The sequence below is a fragment of the Puma concolor genome, chromosome E3 (genome assembly GCF_028749965.1).
Source record: "Puma concolor isolate L17-30 chromosome E3, mPumCon1.1.hap2, whole genome shotgun sequence".
Classification (NCBI taxonomy): Eukaryota; Metazoa; Chordata; class Mammalia; order Carnivora; family Felidae; genus Puma; species Puma concolor.
Window position 1 is genome coordinate 22465823 of NC_141682.1, and position 23786 is coordinate 22489608.

Below are 23786 nucleotides of genomic sequence, written 5' to 3' on the forward strand. Positions count from 1 at the left end.
TTTTCTCTAAGCCTTTTGTTCATTTTTACTCGGGTGAGCATTTTGCTCATCTTGTAGAAGTGGGCGAGTCTTCATTCGTTGCTGAGGATTACTGTTCCCTGGCCCTCCTTCATGGTGTTACAATGACCAACTTCCATCGGTGACCCACAGATTGTAGAGATGATGCGCTCTTTTTGGAAGGTATGAGGTTACGAATGTGTCTCCGTATCTTTTTTCAATCCTTCCTTATTCGTGATAGTCATATCTTCCATCGAAACACCACTCTCTCTCCAGACCTATGTTATGCCATGTTATTGATCTCCTTGGGAGATCCTTACAGCTCTGGCCAACCCCCATACCCACAACCCATCCCCAGCCAAGCACCTCGAGTGGGCTGATCCGTGTCCTAGGTGACACTGGCCACTAAACCAGACCCTGGACCCTGCGGCCTCTGATCAGGGATTGACTCTGAGCTCCTGGCAGGGCTCCAGGATGGGTCTGGCCTGGTGGAAGACGGGCTCTAGGACTGCCCACGTCCTCAGTACCTACCCTGATGCGGACCCTAAGCCAGGCTCCGGACAGCTAAGGCCCAGCCCAGACTTTTGCTTCCTCCCCAGCAGCGCCCATGTCCGAAATGAAAGGCAAATGCACCCAAAAGGAAATAGTGGGCTATTTATTGCAAAGCTAAAGTGGCAGCTCAGGAAGCAGGGAAACCCCCTGAAGGCCCTTCTGTAACAGCGAAGAAGAAGGAGAAGGAGAGGGGGCCGGGGGCAGTGAACTCCTGCGCATAAACAGCCACCTATTCAGCTCCTGGGACCCTCCCTCCCGAGAAAGACCTCTCCCTCGTTCTGGCAACACGCCCCCCAGGCTGAGGTCTCCACCGAGCCCAGTGGAGTTTGGAGAACATAGAGCATCCTCAGAACTTAGCGACAGTCTGTCTATCTGGGAAGCCAGGCGCACATGGGGGGGAAGCAAGTGAGGGGCTCCTCTGGGCCTCTGCCCAGGCAGGAAATGCAGAAGGTGACCTGTCTGCATTCTGGGTGGGGCCGCAACAATGCCACCAGGGTCATCGTCCCTTAAATATTAGGCGGGTTTTCCCATCTCCAATGATGAACCTACAAAAAAAAACAGATGGCCCCATGAGGCCCCCAAGCCTCTGGAGGAGAGACCCAGCCCTTCATCAAGTGTCTCCAGGCCCAGAATTCTCCAGAAAGATGCTCTCCTGAGCCTTTCCAGCCTCAATAGCCAAATCCCCTTGGGGAAAGGGAGAAACTCTTTCCTGTTTGCTTTCCAGTAACCTTTCCCTGACGATGCTCTCTCAGCCATTCCGAAAGCAACAGTGATGCCCTTCATTGCCAACCCGTGGGCTAAGCCGGACTGCAGATGGGCAATGATGGCAAACGCTAGAGACCAGCCCAGCGACCGTGCCCTCCCAGGCTGCGGGAGGGAGGTTCAACGTGTACCAAGTCCAGACCCTAGTCCCTGCAGGGCCTGGAGCAGGGAAAACGAACAAACAAAAAACACACCAGGCCCCTGCAGACCTTCAAAGCTCACAAAAGGAGAGCTCAAGGGGAAGCAGTCAAGCAGATACTATCCTTGTGGTGGCATCAACCTTGTTCCCCACCGCACAAGGCCAGGGAGCTCTGCTCACGTTTGCATTTCATGTCAATGGCATCTCCTGGCACGTGTGCTCTTGGGGGCACCATCTCCACGGTTCTCTCTGTGGATAGGACTCCCCCGCCCCGTGAGGAGCTCCCCTACTCGTGGTCCACGTGGCTGTGCAGGTGAGGCTGACCTCGCCCCAACTCCCGACATAGCCAGGAAGAGTGCCTGAGCCCCGTGGCTACAGGGGTGGATGCAGAGGGGGACACGACCCATGCTGCGCCAGTCCAAACCAGTGAACGTGAGACTCCGGGCTTTTGCTAGAGCTGTTGTTTTATCTCTTCTGGGGTTGTTAAGCTGCTGACATGGAAGCCTAGCTTTTCCGGCGAGCATCTCTGCCTCTCCCGGAGAGCCTCTCGGAGCATGAAGCCTGCCCAGAGGATAGCAGACCAAGTCCTAAAGACACTGTTTGAGCACCACCTGAAGCCGGTGCTACGTGTGAACTTCTCATTTATGTGAGTGAGCGAATTCCCCCTTGGGACGTAAACTACATTGAGATGGATTTCCGTCACTTGGAACCAAAGGTCCTGGAGCCATAATCTTTGTCTCTGGAAAAGACTCCCTCTTCCCTTCTTCAAACCCACGTGAGATCCCAGCCCTCCAGCCCTGGATGCTCTGGGAACTGACACCAGGTGCCCACGAGAGGGGCCAGTGACCCTGGGTCACGCTCCTACCTGATAAGCACTCCTACGAGGAGGCTCCCCAGGAGCGGGCCCAGCCAGTAGATCCAGTGGAAGTCCCAGTGATTGGCCACCACAGCAGGTCCAAAGGCACGGGCAGGATTCATGCAGGCTCCGGACACAGCACCCCTGCAAACACCCAGCCACATGGTCGCCAGATCCCAGCCAGGCCCCGGCCCGCGTCAAGGTCAAGTTCAAGTTCATTTCCCCAACTAGGCTCAAGTCGCACACCACCCAGAAACCCTCTTGAAGCCACCATATTGTGGGGCTCTGGTGGGGCGGGGGGAGGGGGTGGATCCCAAAGAAGACACAGGCGAAGAGGCTATTAGCACCGGGAAGTGGAAGGCTTCTCTGTCACTCCCCACACGCCCTTCTAGAAGAACAGACAGCAGAGAGAGAGTTCAGTGGTGACAGGAAGAGAAAACGGGTCCAGGTCCTCGTCGACGTTGAAGAAACCAAGGCAAGCAGTCAGCGTCGACCGCATGAACTTCGGAGTGAAGCTGACCTGCATCCGAAATCCAGCCCAGCTCTTTCTAGCTGTGTGCCCTTCACTTGAGGAGAAAGTACCTATCTCACAGGCTCTTGTCAGGAGCCACTGCGAAAATACATCTAGGAGCCCAAGACTCAAAATATAATTCACGTACAAGCGTTTAATCTAGCTAACCCTTATTAGCCCTTGTTGTGCCACAAGCTTGGGGCCTGGCGTCTCCTACGGGAGGAGGGGGGGCGCTGTTCTCCAGGGCTACCTCTCTGGTTCTGGGGTCGGTATCCTTGCCGCGTTGCTGAGGGTCTCCCGGGGTCCCCTGCCCGGCAGCCAAAGTACAAAGGATGAATCATTGGCTTGTAAAGGAACCAACAGCCGCTAGGGGGCAGCAAAGCACCGCCGCGGCTTTACACGCGCTTTCCGCACGCCCCCCGCCCCCCCCAAGCTCCCCAGACTCCACCTCCCAAAGGATGACAGCGATGTGGGCGGCGGAGCCGGGACCGCCTAGACTTGGTTCTGTGTCCAAGAGAAAGAAAGGAGGTGGGCATTAGGAAGGGGCTCCCTCGGGGCACGTGGGTGGCTCAGTTGAGCGGCTGACTTTGGGTCAGGTCTGGTTGATAAGTTCGAGCCCCGCATCCCACTGTCTGCTGTCAGCTTAGAGGCTGCTTCAGATCCTCTGTCCCCCCTCTCTCTGCTCCTCTCTCCCTCTCCAATAAATAAACACACACACACACACACACACACACACACAAGGAAGGGGCTTGTCCCCTTTACTAAGAGATTTGGGCTCTTGTCCCAGATCTGTCCTAAAGGACAGCCCTGGATGCTCTGGGAACTGACACCAGGTGCCCACTGTCCAGTGACCTTAAATAAGTCACGTGTGTTCTCTCTGGGCTCAGTTTCCTCATATATAAAATGGGAGAAACAATCCCTGACCCAAGCTTGTCTCCTTAAACCCCTCCTGCACCCCTGAGGGGCTCACCCTAGATGAGTCAGTGAGTATGGAAGCTCTTTGTGAGGCTGAGGCTAAAACCTGGCTTCCCACTGACTGAACAAACACAGCTCACAGAAATGTTTAACGCTACAAAAAAAGGTAAATTTCCGGGTGCCTGGGTGGCTCTGTCAGTTAAGTGTCTGACTTCAGCTCAGGTCATGATCTCACAGTTGGTGAGTTCGAGCCCCGTGTCGGGCTCTGTGCTGACAGCTCGGATCCTGGAGCCTACTTTGGATTCTGTGTCTCCCTCCCCCACTTGCTCTCCATCTCTCTCTCTCTCTCTCTCTCTCTCTCTCTCAAAAATAAATAAACACTAAAAAAACCTTTTTCAAAAGAAAGGAAAATTTCACATGAGAAGCCAGTTTTCTGACTTCCCTGGAATGATGTTAGAAGGGTCATTTGGGGCCCACGTTCCATCACGGCAATAACTTACTAGAGGGGCAGAGGGGTGCCTCCTTGGGTACCCCAACCCCAAAGGCTGGCCCAGGACCGCTCACCCGGCCAGGATGTCCACGGTGACGGCAAAGCCAATGGAGAATGGAGCCAGAGGGCCCTGCGTCTTCTCGTTGATGGCGCCCATGCAAACAGCCAGTGCCAGCAGGGTCGTCAGGATCAGCTCCACCACCACCGCCCCCCCCACCTGCCCCGGCTCCTGGACCGTCACAAAGGCCGCCCCAGATGCGTTCCAGAACCTGTCTTCAGGACTCACTGCCTGCGGAGAGAAGAGAAGCCACTGGCCTCACCGTGTGGGCAGGGCAGGGGGACAGCGGGCAGTGAGGGGAAGCACGTGCCCCCCAACCGCTGGGGCAGTGACAGGCTCTGTCCAATCCACAGTCACGCATACCCCAGCTTCAGTTTTCACTGAGAGCCACCGGACTTCTCTGAGCCTCCTCTTGCTCATCTGTAAAACGGGATAACCCAGCAGTGGCTGCAGGGATCGGGGCCCCAGAGCTCATGTAACTAGACGATCCTCTTTGAAAAAAAGAACACAAAAAAACCTTACTCAACTTGCAAACACGTCCGACCAGATGCACCCCACTGCCAGCCCCCTTTAAGGCCCCTTTGAAGGGGTGAGGGAACCCCGAGGCTTGACAGGAAGTCAGCCTCAGGAGTCATCAGGGCACCTGGAAAGGGAAGAGAGCAGAGCAAGCTTCTGGACCCTGGACCTAAATCTGGACCCGGCTGCTTCCCGGCTCGGCTGAACCTGGGCCAGCTACTGACTTCTTCTGCGTTTCCTCCTCCGTAAAGTGGAGGTGATGGTAATCGGAGCTCTGAACTCAGGCAGCGACTGCCCTCTAAGAACCGACTGTGGCTCCTTGTGACGCGGCCGGGAGATTTACCGAGAGAAGCTGTGTGAATTGCTTCGCAGGGAGGGTGTGCTCAGTGACCAGAGCCTCCGCCCTGCACTGCCCAGATTGTGTTGGGCGGGTTTGCGGGTGGCCCGGCTGGAGGGAGAGCCTAGGAACTGCTTTCCATCAGGGATCAGAGCGGGAAGGTCCAGCCCCCACTCTGCAGACAGGGGATAAGGGTCTCAAAGGGGAACACGGGGAGACCAGGGCAGGGAAGACAGCAAAATGGGACTCCAGACCAAAGTCTGCCATGGGCCAGTGCTTAGAGCTACGGGCCGAACCCCAGCCAGGCTAACGGGCGCCCCCTGTTCCCCCAACCCGACCCCACGCCCCTTAACACGCATGCCTACAAGCCCTACGTCCTGCAGGGCCCCTGGTCGTACTGAGACTTAACAGCAACAGGAAGGGGAAAAAAGAAGGGAAGGAGGCAAGGAGGGAGTCCGTCCGTGAAGCGATGTGTGGGTCTATAAAAACCGGAGTGGCGGGAGGAGGCGGTAGCCATCCTGCCAGGGGAAGATTCCAGACATAAACTGATTGCGAACTCCCATCACACGCCGAGGGACGCGGTTTAAAGGCAGGCAAACTGGAGAACAGGCAGAGAAGTTAGTTCAAGGAGAGTTACCAGAGCCTTCCCACACCCTCAGTTTGTAGAATGAACGAATGAGTGAGCGAATGAATTAATGGCAAAACACTAGAAACATTACCCAAAGCCATTCCAAAGCCAGAAATGGTCTCAGGGAGAGAAACTTCAAGTCCCAAGTCCTGCTTCCTGGTCCGTCCAGGGGAGAGCTATGTCCAGACACCGACAGAACAGGGTGTGTTTAAGGAGAGCCAAAGGCCCCCTTCCCGGGAGAAAGGGACCCACCCAATCCCCATGAAGGAAAGTCCTAGAGGAAAAAAGTGGGGCGCCTCCGACTCCCCACTCCCCTCACCCCAGCCCCCGTGGGGATCACCCACCTTGGCCAAGGCGGCCCCGATCAGCCCCCCGCACAGCTGGGAGATCCAGTAGGGAAGGAGCATCACCAGGTCGAGGCCTCCGATGAGCGTGGCCGCCAAGGACACCGCAGGGTTGAAGTGCCCACCGCTGTCACCCGCAAAAGCAGAAGGAAGTCTTGAGACCAAGGCCTAGGCCAACACTAGAGCGAATGTGGCCCCCCGGGTGGCCCCCCAGGATGGCCCTGCAGCACCAGAGTGAGCCAAGGACCTTGCCCAAGTAGAAAACAGGCACCAGACCCTGCCCGTTTTCACTGAGGTGCCCACCGGTGGGGTGAGGGATGCGGGGGACAGCCGGGGAGGAGCGGGCAGCCCCATTCCTGCCCTACACCCAGAGCCCACGGTGCCCAGAGGAAGGACCTGGTGGGCGACCATCCCTTAACTCCTTCCGGACTCACTCAGAGCTCCAGCCCTCAAGAGATGTGGCCATCGGTCAGAATGAGAGCCCAGACTCCAAATTAGGAGACAGAGAGAGGTATCCTGGCGTCCCTTTACCAGTGCCCGGGCTCCGCAAAAGAGCTCCCAAGTGGCTGAACTCCGCCTCTCCCTAGGCTGGAGGAAAACCCTATTCTAATGGCACCAGTGACGCTGGAGCTGAGCACTCGGTGCCGTTTGATTGCCGTGGGGCTCTCAGCGTGGGCTTCCTCCTGGCTCTGCCACTTACTAACCAAGAAACCGTGGACGAGTCCCGTGGCCTTTCTCGGCCACACCAGGAAAGTGAGGGTAATGATAGCAACTACCCTCAAGGGGTTGTTGAGAGCATTCAGTGAGTCCATATCTAGAAAGTGCTTAGAGGGGCGCCTGGGTGACGCAGCTGGTTAAGCATCCGACTTCAGCTCAGGTCACGATCTCACGAATCGTGGGTTTGAGCCCTGCATTGGGCTCTGTGCTGATGGTGCAGAGCCTGCTTTGGAGCCTCTGTCCTCTGTCTCTGCCCTTCCTCCACTCAGGCTCTCTCTCCAAAATAAATAAGCATGTAAAAAAAATTTATATATATATATATAAAGGCAGGCAGGAAGAAAGAGAGAGAAAGAAAGAAAGAAGGGAGGGAGGAAGGAAGGAAAGAAGGGAAGAAGGAAGAGAGGGAGGAAGTGTTTAGAACAGTGCCTGGCACTGGGTTAGCATTGTATATGTGTGGGCTTGAGGAAAAAAACTAAAAAATACTCTCTTCTCCCCATCTTACGGGTGGGGAATTTAGGGTTTGGAGAGGGACTTGCCCAAAGCCACAGAGCCCATAGGCTGCAGAGGTAGGATTTGAACCCAGGCAGTCCGAGTCCCCAGCCCACGCTCCTATGTACAATGCTGGGAAACTTGCGTATGTGCCCAGGGTCCCCGCTGATAGCTTTGCTCCCCGCCTCTGCCCGCCCAGGTTAGCCTAGGCCGATCCCTCGGAACTGGTCTCACCTGATATTCCCCAGTGTGGCGATGACGAGGCCCAGGGCCAGCCCGTGGGCCAAGGCCGGCTGCAGCAGCCCAGTGTCCGGCCCGTTCTCAATGACCGACAGGCACCCGATGAAGATGAAGAGGGCAGAGCCCAGCAGTTCGACCAGACAGGGCTGCAAGAACCGCTCATACCAGGATTCACGACACCTGCCTCCCATGCTTGGCTGCTTCCCCTTGCCACCGACAAACTCAGCGTCACGCACAGACACAGCCGCCTGCAGCGGGGAAAAGGGAGAGCGGACACGGGTGGGAGGAAAGCCCTGAAAGGAGCCCCCAGCGCCCCAGCCTTGTCAATTCTCAGCACCCCTTGTAGGGCCAGGGTGCGGAGGCGGAGGCAGAGGCAGAGGCAGAGGCCAGCTGCGGGCTCACCTCCGCAGACATCAGGGCCCGAGTGACCCGCGCACCTGCCCTTGCCTGAGCTGGCTGGGAGAGTGCACCTGCTGTCGGGCTCTTATCTCAGACCGGGGCTGCTCATTCTACTTCGGGCTCTGCTCCTTTTAAAGGGCTGCGGAGGCTCCCCTAGGGTGCCAAGAAAGCAATAAAGCGAGGTGGGAGGTGGCCCTGGGGCCCAGAAGAGGAAACAGTTTCTTTTTTTTTTTAATCTCAACTGGGCAGGGCAGGGGATGGTCAAGGATCGCTAAGCTTTCTGCCAACAAGGGGAGAAGGCACCGGCTGACCTGCACCACCCGGGGAGCGCCCCAGGCCTTCCCCAGCAGGACGTGGAGCCACCACAAGGGTCCCCGCGGCCACCAAAAGGGTCCAAAGGAGACCAGCGTGTGAGCACGAAGAGGGCCCCTCTGGGCTGGGACCGCACGTGGGAGATAATGGCCAGCGCATTTTGGGTGATGTTTCCGTGGATTCCCTCAGACGTCTCCTCCTCGTATCTGGGGCCTCAACAGCTCCCCTCACCCTCACTGCCTGATCCAGGACTGAATGCGTGTAGACGGATGACCGTCCACCCACCGACAGCCAGCGGCAGCCACGGTAACAACGTGCGTCGCAGGAAAGCCTGCGGGCCTCGGAAACAGGCTGCCTGGATCCCAAGCCCGTTTCTGCCGTGAACTGGCTCTGGAGCCCTGTGTTGCTGTCCCCTCTGCGCCGCAGTATTCTCCGCTGTGAAGCGCGAACGATAGCGATAGAACCGACGACATAGGGGCGTTTGTGGTTTGAATGAGTTCATACGACAAAGAGCTTATGACACTGGCAGACACACACGATCAGCACAACACCGGTGTCTACTAATGAAGAACACATATTTACGTGTAACAAGTATTTATTGAGCAATTTCTACAAGCCTTCTACTTGCCAGGCACGGGGCTAAGAACCTTATATGCATTATCTCACTTCAGCAGTAAGCCCGCGACGCAGGTACTCCTGCTTTTCCACAAGGAGAGGTGGAGACTCAGGAAAGTTACGTTTCCCAGGGTCACGTAGGTTTTGTGATTGCAAAACGTGTGGGTTGAGTCACAACGGACAAATGCTGCATGATTCCACTTATAGGAGGTCTCTGGAGTAGTCAGAGTCCTAGAGACAGAAAGGAGACGGTGGTTGCCAGGGGCTGGGGGCGGGGGGGCAGAGGGGAATGGGGAGTTGCTGTTTAATGGGTACAGAGTTTCAGTTTGGGAAGATGAAAACGTCGTAGAGATGGATGGTTACACAACAGCGTTAATGTAATTGATGCCACTGAACTATACACTTAAAAGTGGTTAAAAATGGTAGATTTTATGTTATGTGTATTTTACCACAATTGGAAAAAGAACTTGTGGGTTAAGCCACTACAGTCTAGTATCTTTTTAAGATGGATGGATGGAAGGGTGGGTGGATGATGGGTGGATGGTGGATGGATGGATGGAAAGAGGGAAGGAAGAAAGGAGGGAGGGAAGAAAGGAAGGGAGGGACGGAGGAAGAAAAAAAGAGGAGAGAGATGCATTCCTTCATTCATCCATTCAACAAATATTTAAGTACCTTTCATGAACTAGTTCTAAGAGCTAATTGGAAATGTAGCAGCGAATAAGATGGGCAAAGATTCTTTCAGCGCTCATATCTGTTACCTGAGTATTTTTCTGCGCAGATAGAGATCCATAGAGAAATAACATCAGGGAGAAGAGAATGTAGTGAAAACGCCTCCCATTTACTACTCCTACTGCATATCTAACACTGTGCTGAGCACACTGCATATATTCACAACAACCCCCTGATCTCTTATCCCTATCTTCAGGGCACAAAGATAAACCAAGGCACAAAGAGTTACGGAACTTGCCCAAGGTTGTGTAGATAAAAAGTATCCACTCCAGGACAGAGCGAATCCATCCAGGGTCTGATGGGTTTGCTAAGAGCTCTTTTCGGCTGGAGGCTCAGGAATGCAGCCCCTCTTTTGAATATCTGCACATCTCGGAAGGTTTAGGGTTGATTATCTTGAGCCCTGTGCTCTCCCTCCTCTGTACCCACCCCACGCTGTACAAGATGTCTCACACCCTTCCTCCCGTGTCCCTGCAAATGGCAACACAAGGCAGTTGTGCAACCTTGTGCCTTCCCCATCTCCTTCACGCTTTGCCCAAGTCCTGCCAAGACTGCTTCCGGAACATGTCTCTCCTGGTTTCACCCAGGCCTCCGCGAGTTCTTGCTTAGTGTCTTGAAAAAAAAAAAAAAAAATCAAACGTTCAGGATACACCTGCCAGGTTCTAGGCCCTGCACTGGACACCTCACGTGCATTCTCTCGGTTAACATTTACAATCATCTGATACCTTCCCCGCGTCACAGGCAGGAACTCCCAGCTGGGGTCACTATAGCTCCTCATCTGGTCCCCTTGCCTCACCCAATTTTAATCTGTTCCTCTTGTACTGGGAGCCAGCAGGGCACGGTTCAGCACTTGGGTACAGGTGGGGATCAGGCTTCTTCACCATCGCCTGCTGGCTTCTCCCTCAGCCCCAGTGTTTTCTTTCGGAGAAGTGGGAAGACGGCGTCCCCCATCCCCATAAGGCTGTCGTGCGGATTAAATGAGACAGTGCCAGATTCAGAGCAGGCCCCATCAAGAGCACCTATTGTTGTGGTTTTTGTCAGAAAACCACATAGGCTAACCCATGTAAAAAAGAACCCAACATTTAGATGGGTTAACATAATAAAAATCGATTCACTGTTGACACAATAGCAGGCCCTTTATGACATGGTGACTCAGGGATCCAAGCCATTTCCATCTTGGAGACCCACGATCTAGGTCCCCAGATCTTCTGCACCAGCCAGCAGATGGGGGAGAGAGGACGTGGGGGACGTTTTTACTGGCTAGGCCTAAAATGGCAAATATCCCTTTCCTCCATGTTTGGTTGACCAGAAGTCCGTCATATGGCTTCACCTGACCACAAAGGAGTCTGGGAAATGTAGTCTAACCACGTGCCCAGGAGGAAAAAGAAAGGCTTTTTGTGAGCACCAGAAATTTCTGCCACATGATAGATGCTGTTGTTCCCCAGACTATCAACCTCATCACATCCTTCCCTGCGTTAAGACCTTTCAGCCCTTCCTATGGCTTTCAGGGCAAAACCAAACTCCCAGAGCCGGCCACACAGGCTGTGAGTCCTACCCTGACTCACCTCTGGTCACACAAACCCTAAACAGTCCGATGAGCCATGTGCCCACTCCCCTCCCTGCCAGCGCTGTTCCCTCTGTTTGAAGTCCTGTTTTGCCCCCTGGGCCAACCTGCACTGCACATTGAAATCTCAGATCGGGTGTCTCTCCCGTGACCCCTGGTCAACTAGATGTCACCTCTCCAGACACAGCCTCCCTCATTAGATCCAGGGACTGTCTTGGTAGCTCCAAAAACAGTGGCTCTCCAAAGAAAACCTGAATGTCATTCAGGCACAACATATTTCCACAACTCGAGATTTCTCGTGTGGACTGGTGTCTCCATAAGCAACACACTGGTCCCCCCACAAACGACTAGGATAACCGGTGGGCTAGTGAGATAGTGTCTCCTTGAGAACTTGTTTAGCTTGGCAAACTTCTCAGTCTTCCAATCCCAGGTCTGGTTGACATGACGGAGGCCTCTGATTTTTATCTCTGTTTAGATCCTTGTTTAGTTCAAGATGTCTCTGCAGCTGTAGACACCTGTCTGCCATCCACCACCAGGTCCAGATGGAGTATAAAAGCAGTTCTAGGTCATCCTGTCACACTGCTCTTCCTTCCTTTCTCACTTTGATAGCTGCACTGTGGGGCAAGAATGTGATGTTGGTGCCATGGCAGCTGTCTTGAGACCAAGAGGTCCAACTTGCCAGAAGGGTGGATCTTTGATGATATCACCAAGCCACCAGACTAACCCCAAGACCAACTGCTTCTGACTTCCTTGTTAAATTAACCTGATCTTCTCAGATTGTGTACCAGGGCACCCCAGAGAGCCACGCTGAACTCACAGGGGCTTTGGGGGATTATAAAACTTCAAGGGAAATATAGTGATTCTCGATATCTGTCAAACACCATGTGAATTACTAGCTCAAGGTTGTTCAAGGCTGTAATATCAAATGGCCCTACATTCTCTCCAATAACATCATATCTTTGCAAAGCTGGCTTTATGGGAGTTGCCATAATAAAAAGCAAGTACTGCATAAAAATCAATGTGGAAGAGGAAATGTAGGTAAGAGGGTCTCCAACCTGACTCCGAGGTCTGGGAAGTTGTGCAGTCCCCCAAAGGACACACATCTCGTGGTAATTACCTGTAGAATGTAATAATGGAAGTTATTTAAGGACTCAATTCAACTGAGTTATGTGTAGTCATCTGAAAATGAAATAAAAATATAAATAAAATACTTTTCAATATATGTGTATTTTCTTTTCAAATGGCTAAGTTGTTAGGACATAAATGCTACGTGCTTTTGGACCTATTTGTTTAATGAGAAGAAGCGGTAGGCATTCCTTTTGGCCCAGGAACGCTGTGAACCAAGACAGTTTGGGAGCCTGTGAAATGAACAATATACGTCCTGTTTCAGGAAGTGGGAGTTGAGATTTCTATCGCTTGCAGCGGAGAACATTTCCGGCTGGTACACACTCTCCCAATTGCCTGGCGACACCAGGCTTTCAATTGAATGATTTCTTCTTGAAACCAGCCAGTATTTGCAATGCAGATGCTTGACAATTCAGGCTGATCCTGAGATGGACAATCACAGAAACCAAAAGCAGAACTCTTTGTCTCTTCTGAAACAGTGGCTTTATTTCTATCTAAACAGCCCTGCCGTTGTTTTCAGCGTACGGTGACCAGGGGCTTAGGGCAACTTAGTGGTTGGAAAAGAGTCTGGCTTTTTTTTTTTTTTTTTTTTTCCCACTTTTCTCTCTGCGAAACTGCAGGTTTCGTTTAAACCTAAGCACGTCCTGAGGCATCGGTTGGGCGGCCGACTTCGGCTCAGGTCATGATCTCGCGGTCCGTGAGTTCGAGCCGCGCGTCGGGCTCTGTGCTGACAGCTCGGAGCCTGGAGCCTGTTTCCGATTCTGTGTCTCCCTCTCTCTCTGCCCCTCCCCCGTTCATGCTCTGTCTCTCTGTGTCTCAAAAATAAATAAACGTTAAAAATAAATAAATAAATAAATAAACCTAAGCACGTCCTTTCCTTGACTGATGCCTTTTGAGTCACTGGTTACAAGACATCAGTCATGTGGGTTATTTCAGAACCCTTTACAGCCAGAGGAAGGTCATCAGACTCAAGAAGCAGCCTGCTAAGTCTCATCAATAAGGTTCACTGTCACCATCTGTAAATGGTGAACAATTAAAACGGTAGAATGACTACCGTTTACTAAGGACCTACTGTGGGCTGGACACCACAAGCTTATTCCGTATGTGTGATTAGAATGTTCTCCTCTTTTTTTTTTTTTTTTTTTGCTTTGGCTTTTATCCTTGTGTCTACTATCCAAATTAAATAACTCTCAGAAGAGGAAAACCAAATGGCCAACAAACATGAAAAGACACTCAGTCTCTCTAAAAGCCAGAAAAAGAAAATTCAAATTAAAGCAACAGGACAGAATTTTTTTTTTTTTTTTTTTTTTTTTTTTTTAAGTAGGCTCTGTGCCTAGGGCAGAGCCCAGCATGGGGCTTGAACTCACGACCCAGCAATCAAGACCTGAGCTGAGATCAAGAGTCACATGCTTAACCAACTGAGCCACCGGGCCATCCCCAGAACAGACATTGTTTTTTTTTTAAGTGTTTATTATTTTGAGAAAGAGAAAGAGAGACAGAGACAGAGACAGAGTGCAAGCAGGGGAAGGGCAGAGAAAGAGGGAGACATCGAAACTGAAGCAGGCTCCAGACTCTGAGCTGTCAGCACAGAGCCAGACGTGGGGCTCGAACTCACAACCACGAGATCATGACCTCAGCTGAAGTCGGATGCTTAACCGACTGAGCCACCCAGGCACCCCATTTTTAAAAACAGCAATACTGACTGCGATGGGGAAATAGGTAAACTCCTTTATTGCTAGTGGAAATGTAAATTGCTACAATATTCTGTAACACAATCTTGCAATAGTTATTAAATATTTAAACTCACAGACCCAGCAAGCCTCATATTTGAAAATCAATCCTACAAAAGATAACCTCCAATAGGTAAGAGTATATACACAGGGACATCGATTTCATCATTGTTTGTTGTAGAAAAATCTGGGAACTACTTGAAAGATCATAATTATGAAAACACTTGAACTAAGTAGGAAATATCTACCCCAGAATGCATCCCGTAGTTCTCTACACCTTCAAGCCTTTGGATGGTCTGTTTCTTTTACCCACACTGCTCTCTAAATCTGGCAAAACCTCTCATCCTTCAAGACTGAACAAAGATATGAGAATGTTTGTAAAGGTAGCAAGAGAGAAAGTATGGAAAATATAAATCACGTGGGCTGGCTAACAATTAGATGCATGTCACAAAGTGGAAGAAGCCAGACATGAAAAAGCACACGTCCTATATAAAAAGTTCCAAACAAAGCAAAGCCAAGGACAGGGCACGTGGAGATTTCCGGGGCGTTGCCACCTTCTGTCTCCTGATCTGGATGCTGGCAAGGGTGAGTTCTGTTTGTGAAAGGTCATTGAGCTGTTACAGTTGTGTGCTTTTCTGTGTGTATATTACATTTCAATAAAAAACGTTACAAATAAAACCGGTCTGTGTTTAGGAAGTTACCTTTTGGATAAAACCAGGAGGGAATTTGCAGGCGAATCTCGGGTCCCTGGGAGAGAACACTGAATTCAGTCTCTGTGTCCTGGGCTGCCAGGTTTTATGCCCATAATATAAGAATATGACATTTTAGAAACTGCTTTTAAAAATCAGAAGGCTTTACTCCACACCCTTTAGTATTCCAGTAATTGAAATTGTTGTCAATAACAACAAAAGTTAGGGGTGAGTCTGCTCCCAGACCTCCTACTGAGCATTTAACAAACTTGACTTTGCTGCTTCTTCAGGGCAGTCTCTGTGAGGCAGGTATTGTCCCCATTTTGCAAATGTGGAAATCAAAGTTCAAAGGCCCAGCAACTCAATTAAGGTCAAAGGTAACTGGGCTCAGAATCGGTTTGCTTTCCACAGGTAAACGATCTCAAAATAGAAACCAGAAGTATCTTTTGGATTTTTTTTTTTATCAATTCTTGAGCAGCTTTACTGAGGTTTAGTTGATAGATAATACGTTACACATGTTTAAACGTTGATGTTTTGACATCTGTACACACCATGAGACCTTTATCACAATCAAGACAGCAAACACAGATGTATCATCCCCCAAAGTTCCCTTGTGACCCTGTTCTTGTCTGCAAACACTAATCTGTTTTCTTTCTTTCTTTCTTTGTTTCTTTGTTTCTTTCTTTCTTTCTTTTTTTTTTTTTTTTTTGTATGTTTATTCTGAGAGAGAGAAAGAGAAAGAGAAAGAATGAGCGGGAGAGGGGCAGAGAGAGAGGAAGAGACAGAATCCCAAGCGGGCTCCGCACAGAGCCCGACCCAGGGCTCGAACCCACTTACCGTGAGATCACGACCTGAGCCAAAATCAAGAGTCGGACGCCTAACCGACTGAGCTACCCAGGCGCCCCACTAATCTGTTTTCTCACACTATGAATAGGTTTGAGTTTTCCAGAATTTTCCATAAGTGAAACCAAGCATCTGGCTTCCTTCCCTGGACGTATGTATTTTAGCATCATCCAGGTTCTAGCACGCACGAGGTCCCCTGCCTCTGGTTGCTGTGGATGTCTCCACGGTGTGATCATGCCCCAGCCTCCTCCCCCACTCGCCCTTGGATGGGCCTTGTCCCAATTTGGGGATGCTGCCCAAAAAGCTGCTGTGAACGTTTTTGTACAAGTCTTTCAGTGACATGTGTTGTCATTTCCCTTGAGTGACTACCTAAGAGAAGGACGGTGGGTGTGAATTTAACTTTTAAAAAACCACCAAGCTGTTTTCCAGGTCCTGCCTGCAGTGTATGAGACTTCCGGGCTCTCCAGGTTGTCACCAACAGCGGGTATGACCAGTCTTTTGGAGTTCAGACGTTCTAATTTGCACTAATTATGACTCATTTTGTTGAACTTTTTTTTTTTTTCCGCGTGCCTATCTTCTTTGCTAAGATGTCAGTTCGAATCTTTCAAGCCCATTATGTTAGCTGTTTGGTTGTTTTCTCACTACTGAGTTTTGGGACTAGCATATATACTCCGGATACAAGTCCTTTCTTCAGTGATATGTTTGGCAATATTTTCTCCTCATCTGAGGCTTGTCTCCCGCACTGACAATTTAATATTTGAACCATTTGTAAGCGTGCGGTTCGGGGGGTATGAAGTGTGCTCATATTACATGCAGCCATCATGACATCCACCTACAGAATGTTTTCATCTTCTCAGACCAAAATTCTTTACCCATCAATGACTCGCCATCTCCCTGCCCCCCAGTCCCTCACAAACACCTTCTGTCTCTGAATCTGACTACCTCATATAAGTGGAATCATACAGTATCTGTCCTTTTATGTCTGGCTAATTTCACTTCGCATAATGTCCTCAAGGTATGATAGGAAAAGATAGGCAAATTAGGTAAAAAGAGAGGGAAAGGTTAGGGCCTGAGGTCCCTGGATGGGAAAAAACAGATTTTGGAACAATGCTGGGAGCGGCTAATCACAGCAAACCCCCTCCAGCGTCAGGTCCCTCTTAAGAATGTAACCGATGCCACCTACGCCCCTCAGGTTCCCCTCAGGAATCTGACAAAAGACATGACAAAAGATAAATAGTGGATCATAAAACGTATGACCCACAAGGAATGATATAGCCACAGACCAGTCTGAGCTCTCACACAATGGAGTCGAGCCGGTCAGGACCGCACAGCCCAGCACGTAGAGCTATCCAGCCAGTAAGTGTAGGACCTGAGAAAGAACGAGGGGGAAGGGAAGGGAGGGCTGACCAGGACCTTATAAAACAAGGACCCTCGCCTGTGGTCCGTGGGCATTCACTTTCAGATGCCCCCTCTCTGTAAAGAGAGTTTTCCTGCTAATCTTCCTTTCTGATCGGATGCTCTAATAAACTTTTGTCCACCTCTTCATGCTTCAAAGTGGCAAGACCACGAATCCCGGGTATTGGGTAAAAAATCCTGCGATGAAGCTGCCACCCAGGTGGGAGCAGGTGTCAGAACTTCCTTCCTTTTAAAGACCGTATAATAGTCCATTGCATGGATATGCCACATTTTGTTTATCCATTCATCCATCGATGGATATTGGGGTCGTTTCCACCTTACGGTTATTGTGAATAATGCTACTAGGAACATGGGTATAATAATTCTTTCTTGATTGCTAGCAAAAAAAAAAAAAAGGAACTTCTTTTCTTAAAATTGCAAATGTCTTTTTCCTCTGTGTCAGTGGTCGGCTTCCCTAATATCTCTGTCTCTCTGCATGTGTCTCTCTCTCATCTGCTCTCTCTCTTGCTTTGTCCCCGTAATGGATACCTGGTATTAGTGTCTTCTTAAGACCTAATCCCTCTTTCTTTGGGTGATAGCCTCTTGATTTTCCCGGGGGAAACCACAGGTCTTCCGTTGGCTCTCTCGGTTCACACAATTTGGGAAGAGCTGACAGCCTTCTGCCACCACTCAGCTCCCCAACCTGTCCTCCCCACCCCTTCGAGGGCAGGACATCCACCTGGGTTGAGCCAGTCAAACACTCAGGCCATCCTGACTGACTTGGGGATGAGCTTATGGTCCAAGTCAGGCCCTGACTTGCAATTCCGGGCATTTTTTCTGGAGATTTTTGGGAACGAGATGTGCTATTCCTCCGGAGTTCCTGGGAAGGGGGTGGCGGTTCGGAGGGGCGGAGGGACCAGGAGTCACCAGCGGCCATCACTGCCACCATGATGGATGAGCCCAAAGAGAACAGAAAACTCACTGAGGAGAAGAAAGCAAACGGAGCACAAGGTGGATGAGCTCGATATTTTGTCCGCCCACTGGGCCCCGAGCCAGCCAGGCTGGATTTTCCCCGGTCAGGTCTTTGTCCTTCTTCAGCCAGTTGGAGCTGGGTTTCTTTCCCTTGCAAAAAAAAAAAAAAAAAAAATGACTCCTACTTACAACACTCTCTTTTCTTCCCCAGCTTTCCTTTGTTTTTTCAGATTTCAGAATTCTGAAATCTGAGCAAGCAAACCTGTCTTTGGTGTGTCAGGACCACAGACAATTGTTGGTGGGTGCAGGGCAGGGCAAGGCCTTAGTCACCCAGAGGCACGCCTGCCTACCCAGAATAGAGATGATTAAGAGATAAGTTCTCGTGAATCAGGGACATGTGCCAGGCACATAAAGAACTGTTACATAAGGCAAAGTGTGAGGGCAAAAGCCACCTTCCGATGAAGTGCCCTGGAATGGATGGCTGCCACCCTGATGACCTGACTTTGGGCCATCCGACAGCCTCTTTGTCATGATGCCAGGAAGTCGGACAGTAAGAGCAGACATCTGAATTCCCGATCATCCTCTCTGGGAATGTAGACACCTCGGGGTAAGTATCCTCCAAGGGAAGGGAAAGGTGGCGGGACCAAGTGGGACCCCAGCCAGCAGCCCAATGCAGAGGGGGCTCAGAGGACAAGGCGAGCTCTGGATGGAGCAACAAGGTCCCACCCACGCTGGGCCAGGGCTTTCCGGGCTGGGGTGAGAATGGAAGTTGAGTGGCACTGGACTGCGGTGGGTGCAGGACCCCAGGAGCAGTGGGGGAGGGGTGGGCAGGAACAAAGCCGAGGTCAAGGACTCTGCTACATGTACTGTGCCTTGTTAAATAAAACAAAACAAAACAAAACAAAACAAAACAAAAACAAAAAAAAACAGAAACTGAGGTGTTGGTGTGAGATGGGAAGGGAGTTTACCTTAAGACCACAGGCATGAGGGCACTGGGGTGTCAGCAGCTAACCCCGGCCACAGCAGATTACAGCTTTCCTCCAGTCCTGCCAACAGCAGCGTGAGATTGGTGTTATACTTATTAACCCATTTTACAGATGAGAGAGCGGAGGCCCAGACATGGGAAGGGCCGCGCTCAGTACCACAGACTTGTAAACTCTGGAGCTGGAATTTGGATGCAAGGCTGCACCCAAACTGGTGCCTTTTCTATTCTTTAAATTTGGTGAAACGTCATCTTAGGATCATTAACTCTTTAGCATAGAGCAAAACCAAAGGGCCCAAAGCCACCGAGCTGAATGCAAACAGGCTGTTTAGGCGACCCACCCCAAAAGAGCCAGAGGCCCTCACTGACCAATCACAAGCAGGCACAGTGCCTAAGTTCCCAAAAAACAGAAAATTCCATCCGTCCCCAGGCTCCCTCACTCCGCCTTATAACTGCGACCCCTCAACACCCCTCTATAAGGCAGTCTCTGCTTTGCTGTCCTGCCCGCTGCCCCCCTGCAGTATATTCCATAAACTCTGATCTCTTCTGTTCTGCTCTGGGTGAATTCTTTCACCTCCCGCACCACCGGCTGCCACCCAATCAGAGCACCCTACATTTGGTGCCCCTGCCCCGTTCCGATCGGGACACCCCACATTTAGGTTTGGCGACCCATTGTGCAAACTTGTTCGTGTCTGTAATCGTGGTCACACATACACGCAAAGTATAGCTGCACAGCAACAGTATAGCTGTATTTCTCAATTCTAAATAATTGTGTCTGTCCGCTCAGGGGACATACAAATGACCCCATCCACCTGAATAATAAGACTTTTATCTTTGATACACAAATTGCCATCAGGTAAAAAAGCTTCCAGTCAAAGATAAGGCATACCTCATTTTTCAAGGAATTCTTCATTTAAAGCCAGAAGTGAATAACTTGCTAGAATCAAAATACTCAGTTCCTTGATATCTGGTGAGTTTTTTCAATGACATCTTTTAGGCTAAATGTATGGAAATTTATAACGGGGTTCAAAATCGTGGATTAAAAATGTCCAAACAGGGGCACATGGGTGGTTCAGTCAGTTGGGCGTCTTGACTTCGGCTCAGGTCATGATCTCACCGTTTGTGAGTTCGAGCCCCGCGTCGGGCTCTGTGCTGACAGCTCGGAGCCTGGAGCCTGCTTCGGATTCTGTGTCTCCCTCTCTCTCTGCACCTCCCCTGCTCACATTCTGTCTCTCTCTCTCAAAAATAAATAAACATTAAAAAAAATGTTAGGAAAACTGGCTAGCCTTATTTAAAAAAAAAAAAAACACAAACAAATAAGGGTTACTCTTCAAAATAAATTCTGAATAAACCAAAGGTTAAAATGTAAAAGACAGACCATAAAAGCACTAAAACAAAACACAGGCGAATGCTTTTGTAATCATAAAAGGGGAGAGGCTTGGTAATGCATAGCAGACACTTATTACATAGTAAAAGTTTCTAACGACCTGAACCAGATAAAATATAAAACTTATAAAATGGAAAGGAAAAATGATTACGAGAAATAAGATAAATGAAAAACTGGGGGGGGAATATTGCCCACAAATGATGAAGTGTTACTATCTCTATTATGCAAAGAGTTGTTACAAATCAATGTGAAAAAATCACGGAGATAAATGGGCAAAACGCACAAAGAGGGAATTCATAAATAATAAATTCACAATAATATGCAAAAAGACAGCCATAGTAAGTGTAAGAACATCAGTGAGACATCATTGTTCCCCACTTATTGGACCGAAAAAATCAAAAGTTTGATAATATCCAGTGTTGATAAGTATGTGGTGAAACAGGAGGTCTTGCACATAACTGATGAGACTGTAAACATAAATGAGAATATCTTGATGGTATGTATCAGAGTAAAATATCATATGTTCTGACCTATCAATTCTATTTCCAGAAATTTACCCTTTGGGGGTAAATACATTAGCGTGAAGGGGTTTACACACAATGTTGCCACAGTATTTATAATAGCAAATTGATATGGAAGGCCACATCAATGTATATTAACATAAGACTACTTAAGTAAGTAGTTTTTTATTTTTTTTTTTTAATTTTTTTTTTTTCAGCGTTTATTTATTTTTGGGACAGAGAGAGACAGAGCATGAACGGGGGAGGGGCAGAGAGAGAGGGAGACACAGAATCGGAAACAGGCTCCAGGCTCTGAGCCATCAGCCCAGAGCCTGACGCGGGGCTCGAACTCACGGACCGCGAGATCGTGACCTGGCTGAAGTCGGACGCTTAACTGACTGCGCCACCCAGGCGCCCCGGTTTTTACATTTTAAATGGTTAAGTACCTCTGTAATAATACACTCTGGAGCCACAAAGTCAAAAATATTAATGATCTGGCCTTTGAAAACAAATTTTCCAGCCTCTGTATGTAGATCTCTATGTAGTGTTGTACAAATTTTGGAATAAAAATGTAATTTATAGGGGCACCTGGGTGGCTCAGTTAGTTAAGCATCCAACGTCAGCTCAGGTGCTCTCTGCTGTCAGTACAAAGGCTGCTTCAAAAACCATCCCCTTCTCTCTCTGCCCCTTTCCCGCTCATTCTCTCTCTCAAAATAAACATGAAAAAACATGCATATTTATAAAATTACAGCATGTGTCATATGATTCCATTTAGGGAAAAGTAAATATGTATACCGTATATGACTGCATGGAGAGATTCCTGAAATATAGCCCCATATATTAATTATCACTATCTTTGGATGGTAAGAAAGATGTTTTAAATTCTACTAATGGTCACAAAAGAAGACCTAATTATACGGAAAAATGTCATGTTCCATATTGTGATGATACTAGGTCTCTCTGAGTTATAAATTCAATGCCACCCTAAGTAAGACGAGGAGTTTTGGAGAACTTGCTGAAGTGATATTAAAGCCGTTAAAATACCAGGAGTTGCTGTGACACAAACTTTTCATGTCACTGGCTAAACACACCAAATGTGCAGTGGGGTTTTTTGCTGTTTTTGTTCTCACGCCTGAGTGTTCAGCAGGGGACCATCTACGCAGTGATTCAGAGACCAGCTGCTTCCAGCCCACGTCCCCACAATTATAAACTTTTGGCTCCCAAGGTTGTCAGAAAAGGAGAATAGAAAAGGTAGAGAAGGAGACCCACTTCTTAGCCCCATCAGGGGCAGCAGGACCCTTATCATTCCCCCTGGCATCCCATTGGTGAGACCTAGTCACATGACCACATCTTAGAGGGAGGGGCATGCTGGGAAATGTAGTCTGAGGCTGGCCAGCAGCCTCATACCCATCATCCCAACACTGTGGAAGGAAGGAAGGAATGTCTGGGGGATAGCTAACTACACCTGCCAATGAATTTCCTAAGGAAAAGTACACGTGAGAATATCCAGGAGAGAAACAGGAGTAGAAGGAACTGGCTCTACCCGGTTCCAAATAACAACAATTAAAATAGATTCAACAGTTTAGGAGTGGAGAGGAAACAAACAGACAAGCCATTGGGACTGAATGAAGAGCCCAGGAACAGCCACAAATATTTTTAGGAATTTAGTTTATGATAAAAGTGAGGTTTCAAATCAGTGGGAGTACAAGGATACTGGGACATTAGGTAACCTTTGGGGAAATAAAAGAAAACTGGATCATTAGCTCTTCCTTACAAAATACAATAATAACCTTGGGGCACCTGAGTGGTTCAGTCAGTTAGGCGTCGACTCTTGGTTTCGGGTCAGGTAGTGATATCACAGTTGCAGGGACCGAGCCCCGGGTCGGTCTCTGCGCTGACAACTGCTGAGCCTGCTTGGGGTTCTCTGTCTCCCTCTCTGTCTCTGCCCCTCCCCCACTAGCTCACTCTCTCCCTCTCAAACGAAATCAAGAAATGTTTTTCTAAAAATCAAACTAAAATAACCTTCAGATAGAGTAAAAATTTAGATGTAAAAAAATCGAGAAGAATGTAGATTAATTTTTACTATTGAAATGGGGACGACCTGTCTGAGCAGGACATAAAATACATACCATGTACAGAAAAAGACTGACAACATTGACAAGGTTGCAAAAGCAATCCAAAGGAGAAACCTTTTCAACAAATCATGGTGAAGTAATTGGACATCCATAGGCAACAATAAATAAAATTAAAAAAAAAAAAAAAAAGAACTTCAACCAGAGTCTCACATCTCATAAAAAATGAACTCAAAATTTATCATAGACTTACATGTAAGTTCTAAAACTATAAAACTTCTAGAAAAAAAACATAAGAGAATACCTTCAGGATCTAGAGCTAGGCAAGACAAAGAATTCTGAGGTTTGATACCAATTTTAGCTCTTCAAAAAATTTTGTAAGGGGGTGAAATGACAAACTTCAGCCTTAGGGAAAATATTTTCTTTTCTTTTCATTTTTTTTAATGTTTATTTATTTTTGAGAGAGAGAGACAGCATGAGCAGGGGAGGGGCCAAGAGAGGGAGACACAGAATCAGAAGCGGGCTCCAGGCTCCGAGCTGTCGGCACAGAGCCCGACACGGAGCTCGAACCCACCAACTGTGAGATCATGATCTGAGCTGATGTCAAAATTGTCACTTAAGTGTTATTATTTCAAAGCTAAGCAATAAAATACAAATACCATAGTGACCTTCATATGTACTTGACAACTATTTTTAAAAATATACAGACAAGCTGGCACAAAACCAGACACATAGACCAATGGAATAGAATAGAAACCCCAGAACTAGACCCACAAACGTATGGCCAACTATCTTTGACAAAGAAGGAAAGAACATCCAATGGAAAAAAGACAGTCTCTTTAACAAATGGTGCTGGGAGAACTGGACAGCAACATGCAGAAGGTTGAAACTAGACCACTTTCTCACACCATTCACAAAAATAAA

The 23786-nt window shown here is 49.0% G+C and overlaps 1 protein-coding gene across 3 annotated transcripts; it reads right to left on the reverse strand.

Moving 5' to 3' along the window:
- Nucleotides 1-637: 637 nt before the first annotated feature.
- On the reverse strand, nucleotides 638-20973 carry AQP8 (aquaporin 8). Of its 3 annotated transcripts, none has more exons than XM_086692659.1 (11): nucleotides 20021-20973; nucleotides 18890-18967; nucleotides 17932-18071; nucleotides 10059-12284; nucleotides 8548-8697; nucleotides 7954-8103; nucleotides 7546-7799; nucleotides 6106-6232; nucleotides 4297-4511; nucleotides 2316-2450; nucleotides 638-1094 (listed from the first exon to the last, which is right to left on the reverse strand). In XM_086692659.1, exons 6-11 carry the CDS (start codon nucleotides 7963-7965, stop codon nucleotides 1046-1048), a joined length of 792 nt encoding a protein of 263 aa, XP_086548785.1. In that variant the 5' UTR covers nucleotides 7966-8103; nucleotides 8548-8697; nucleotides 10059-12284; nucleotides 17932-18071; nucleotides 18890-18967; nucleotides 20021-20973; the 3' UTR covers nucleotides 638-1045. The 3 variants fall into 3 exon arrangements, with proteins under 3 accessions (XP_086548785.1, XP_086548786.1, XP_086548784.1); XM_086692660.1 differs by having other exon boundaries at nucleotides 7989-8103; nucleotides 8548-9373; XM_086692658.1 differs by having other exon boundaries at nucleotides 8548-9373.
- Between the last annotated feature and the right edge of the window lie 2813 nt (nucleotides 20974-23786).

Bases quoted from the DNA above. Each gene is read 5' to 3' on its own strand.
- AQP8 (XM_086692659.1), bottom strand. The intron at 2,451-4,296 runs GTGAGCGGTCCT...GGGTGTTTGCAG, and splicing joins ACCGTGGACATCCTGGCCGG to GGGTGCTGTGTCCGGAGCCT. The intron at 1,095-2,315 runs GTAGGAGCGTGA...TTTTTTTTGTAG, and splicing joins CTCGTAGGAGTGCTTATCAG to GTTCATCATTGGAGATGGGA.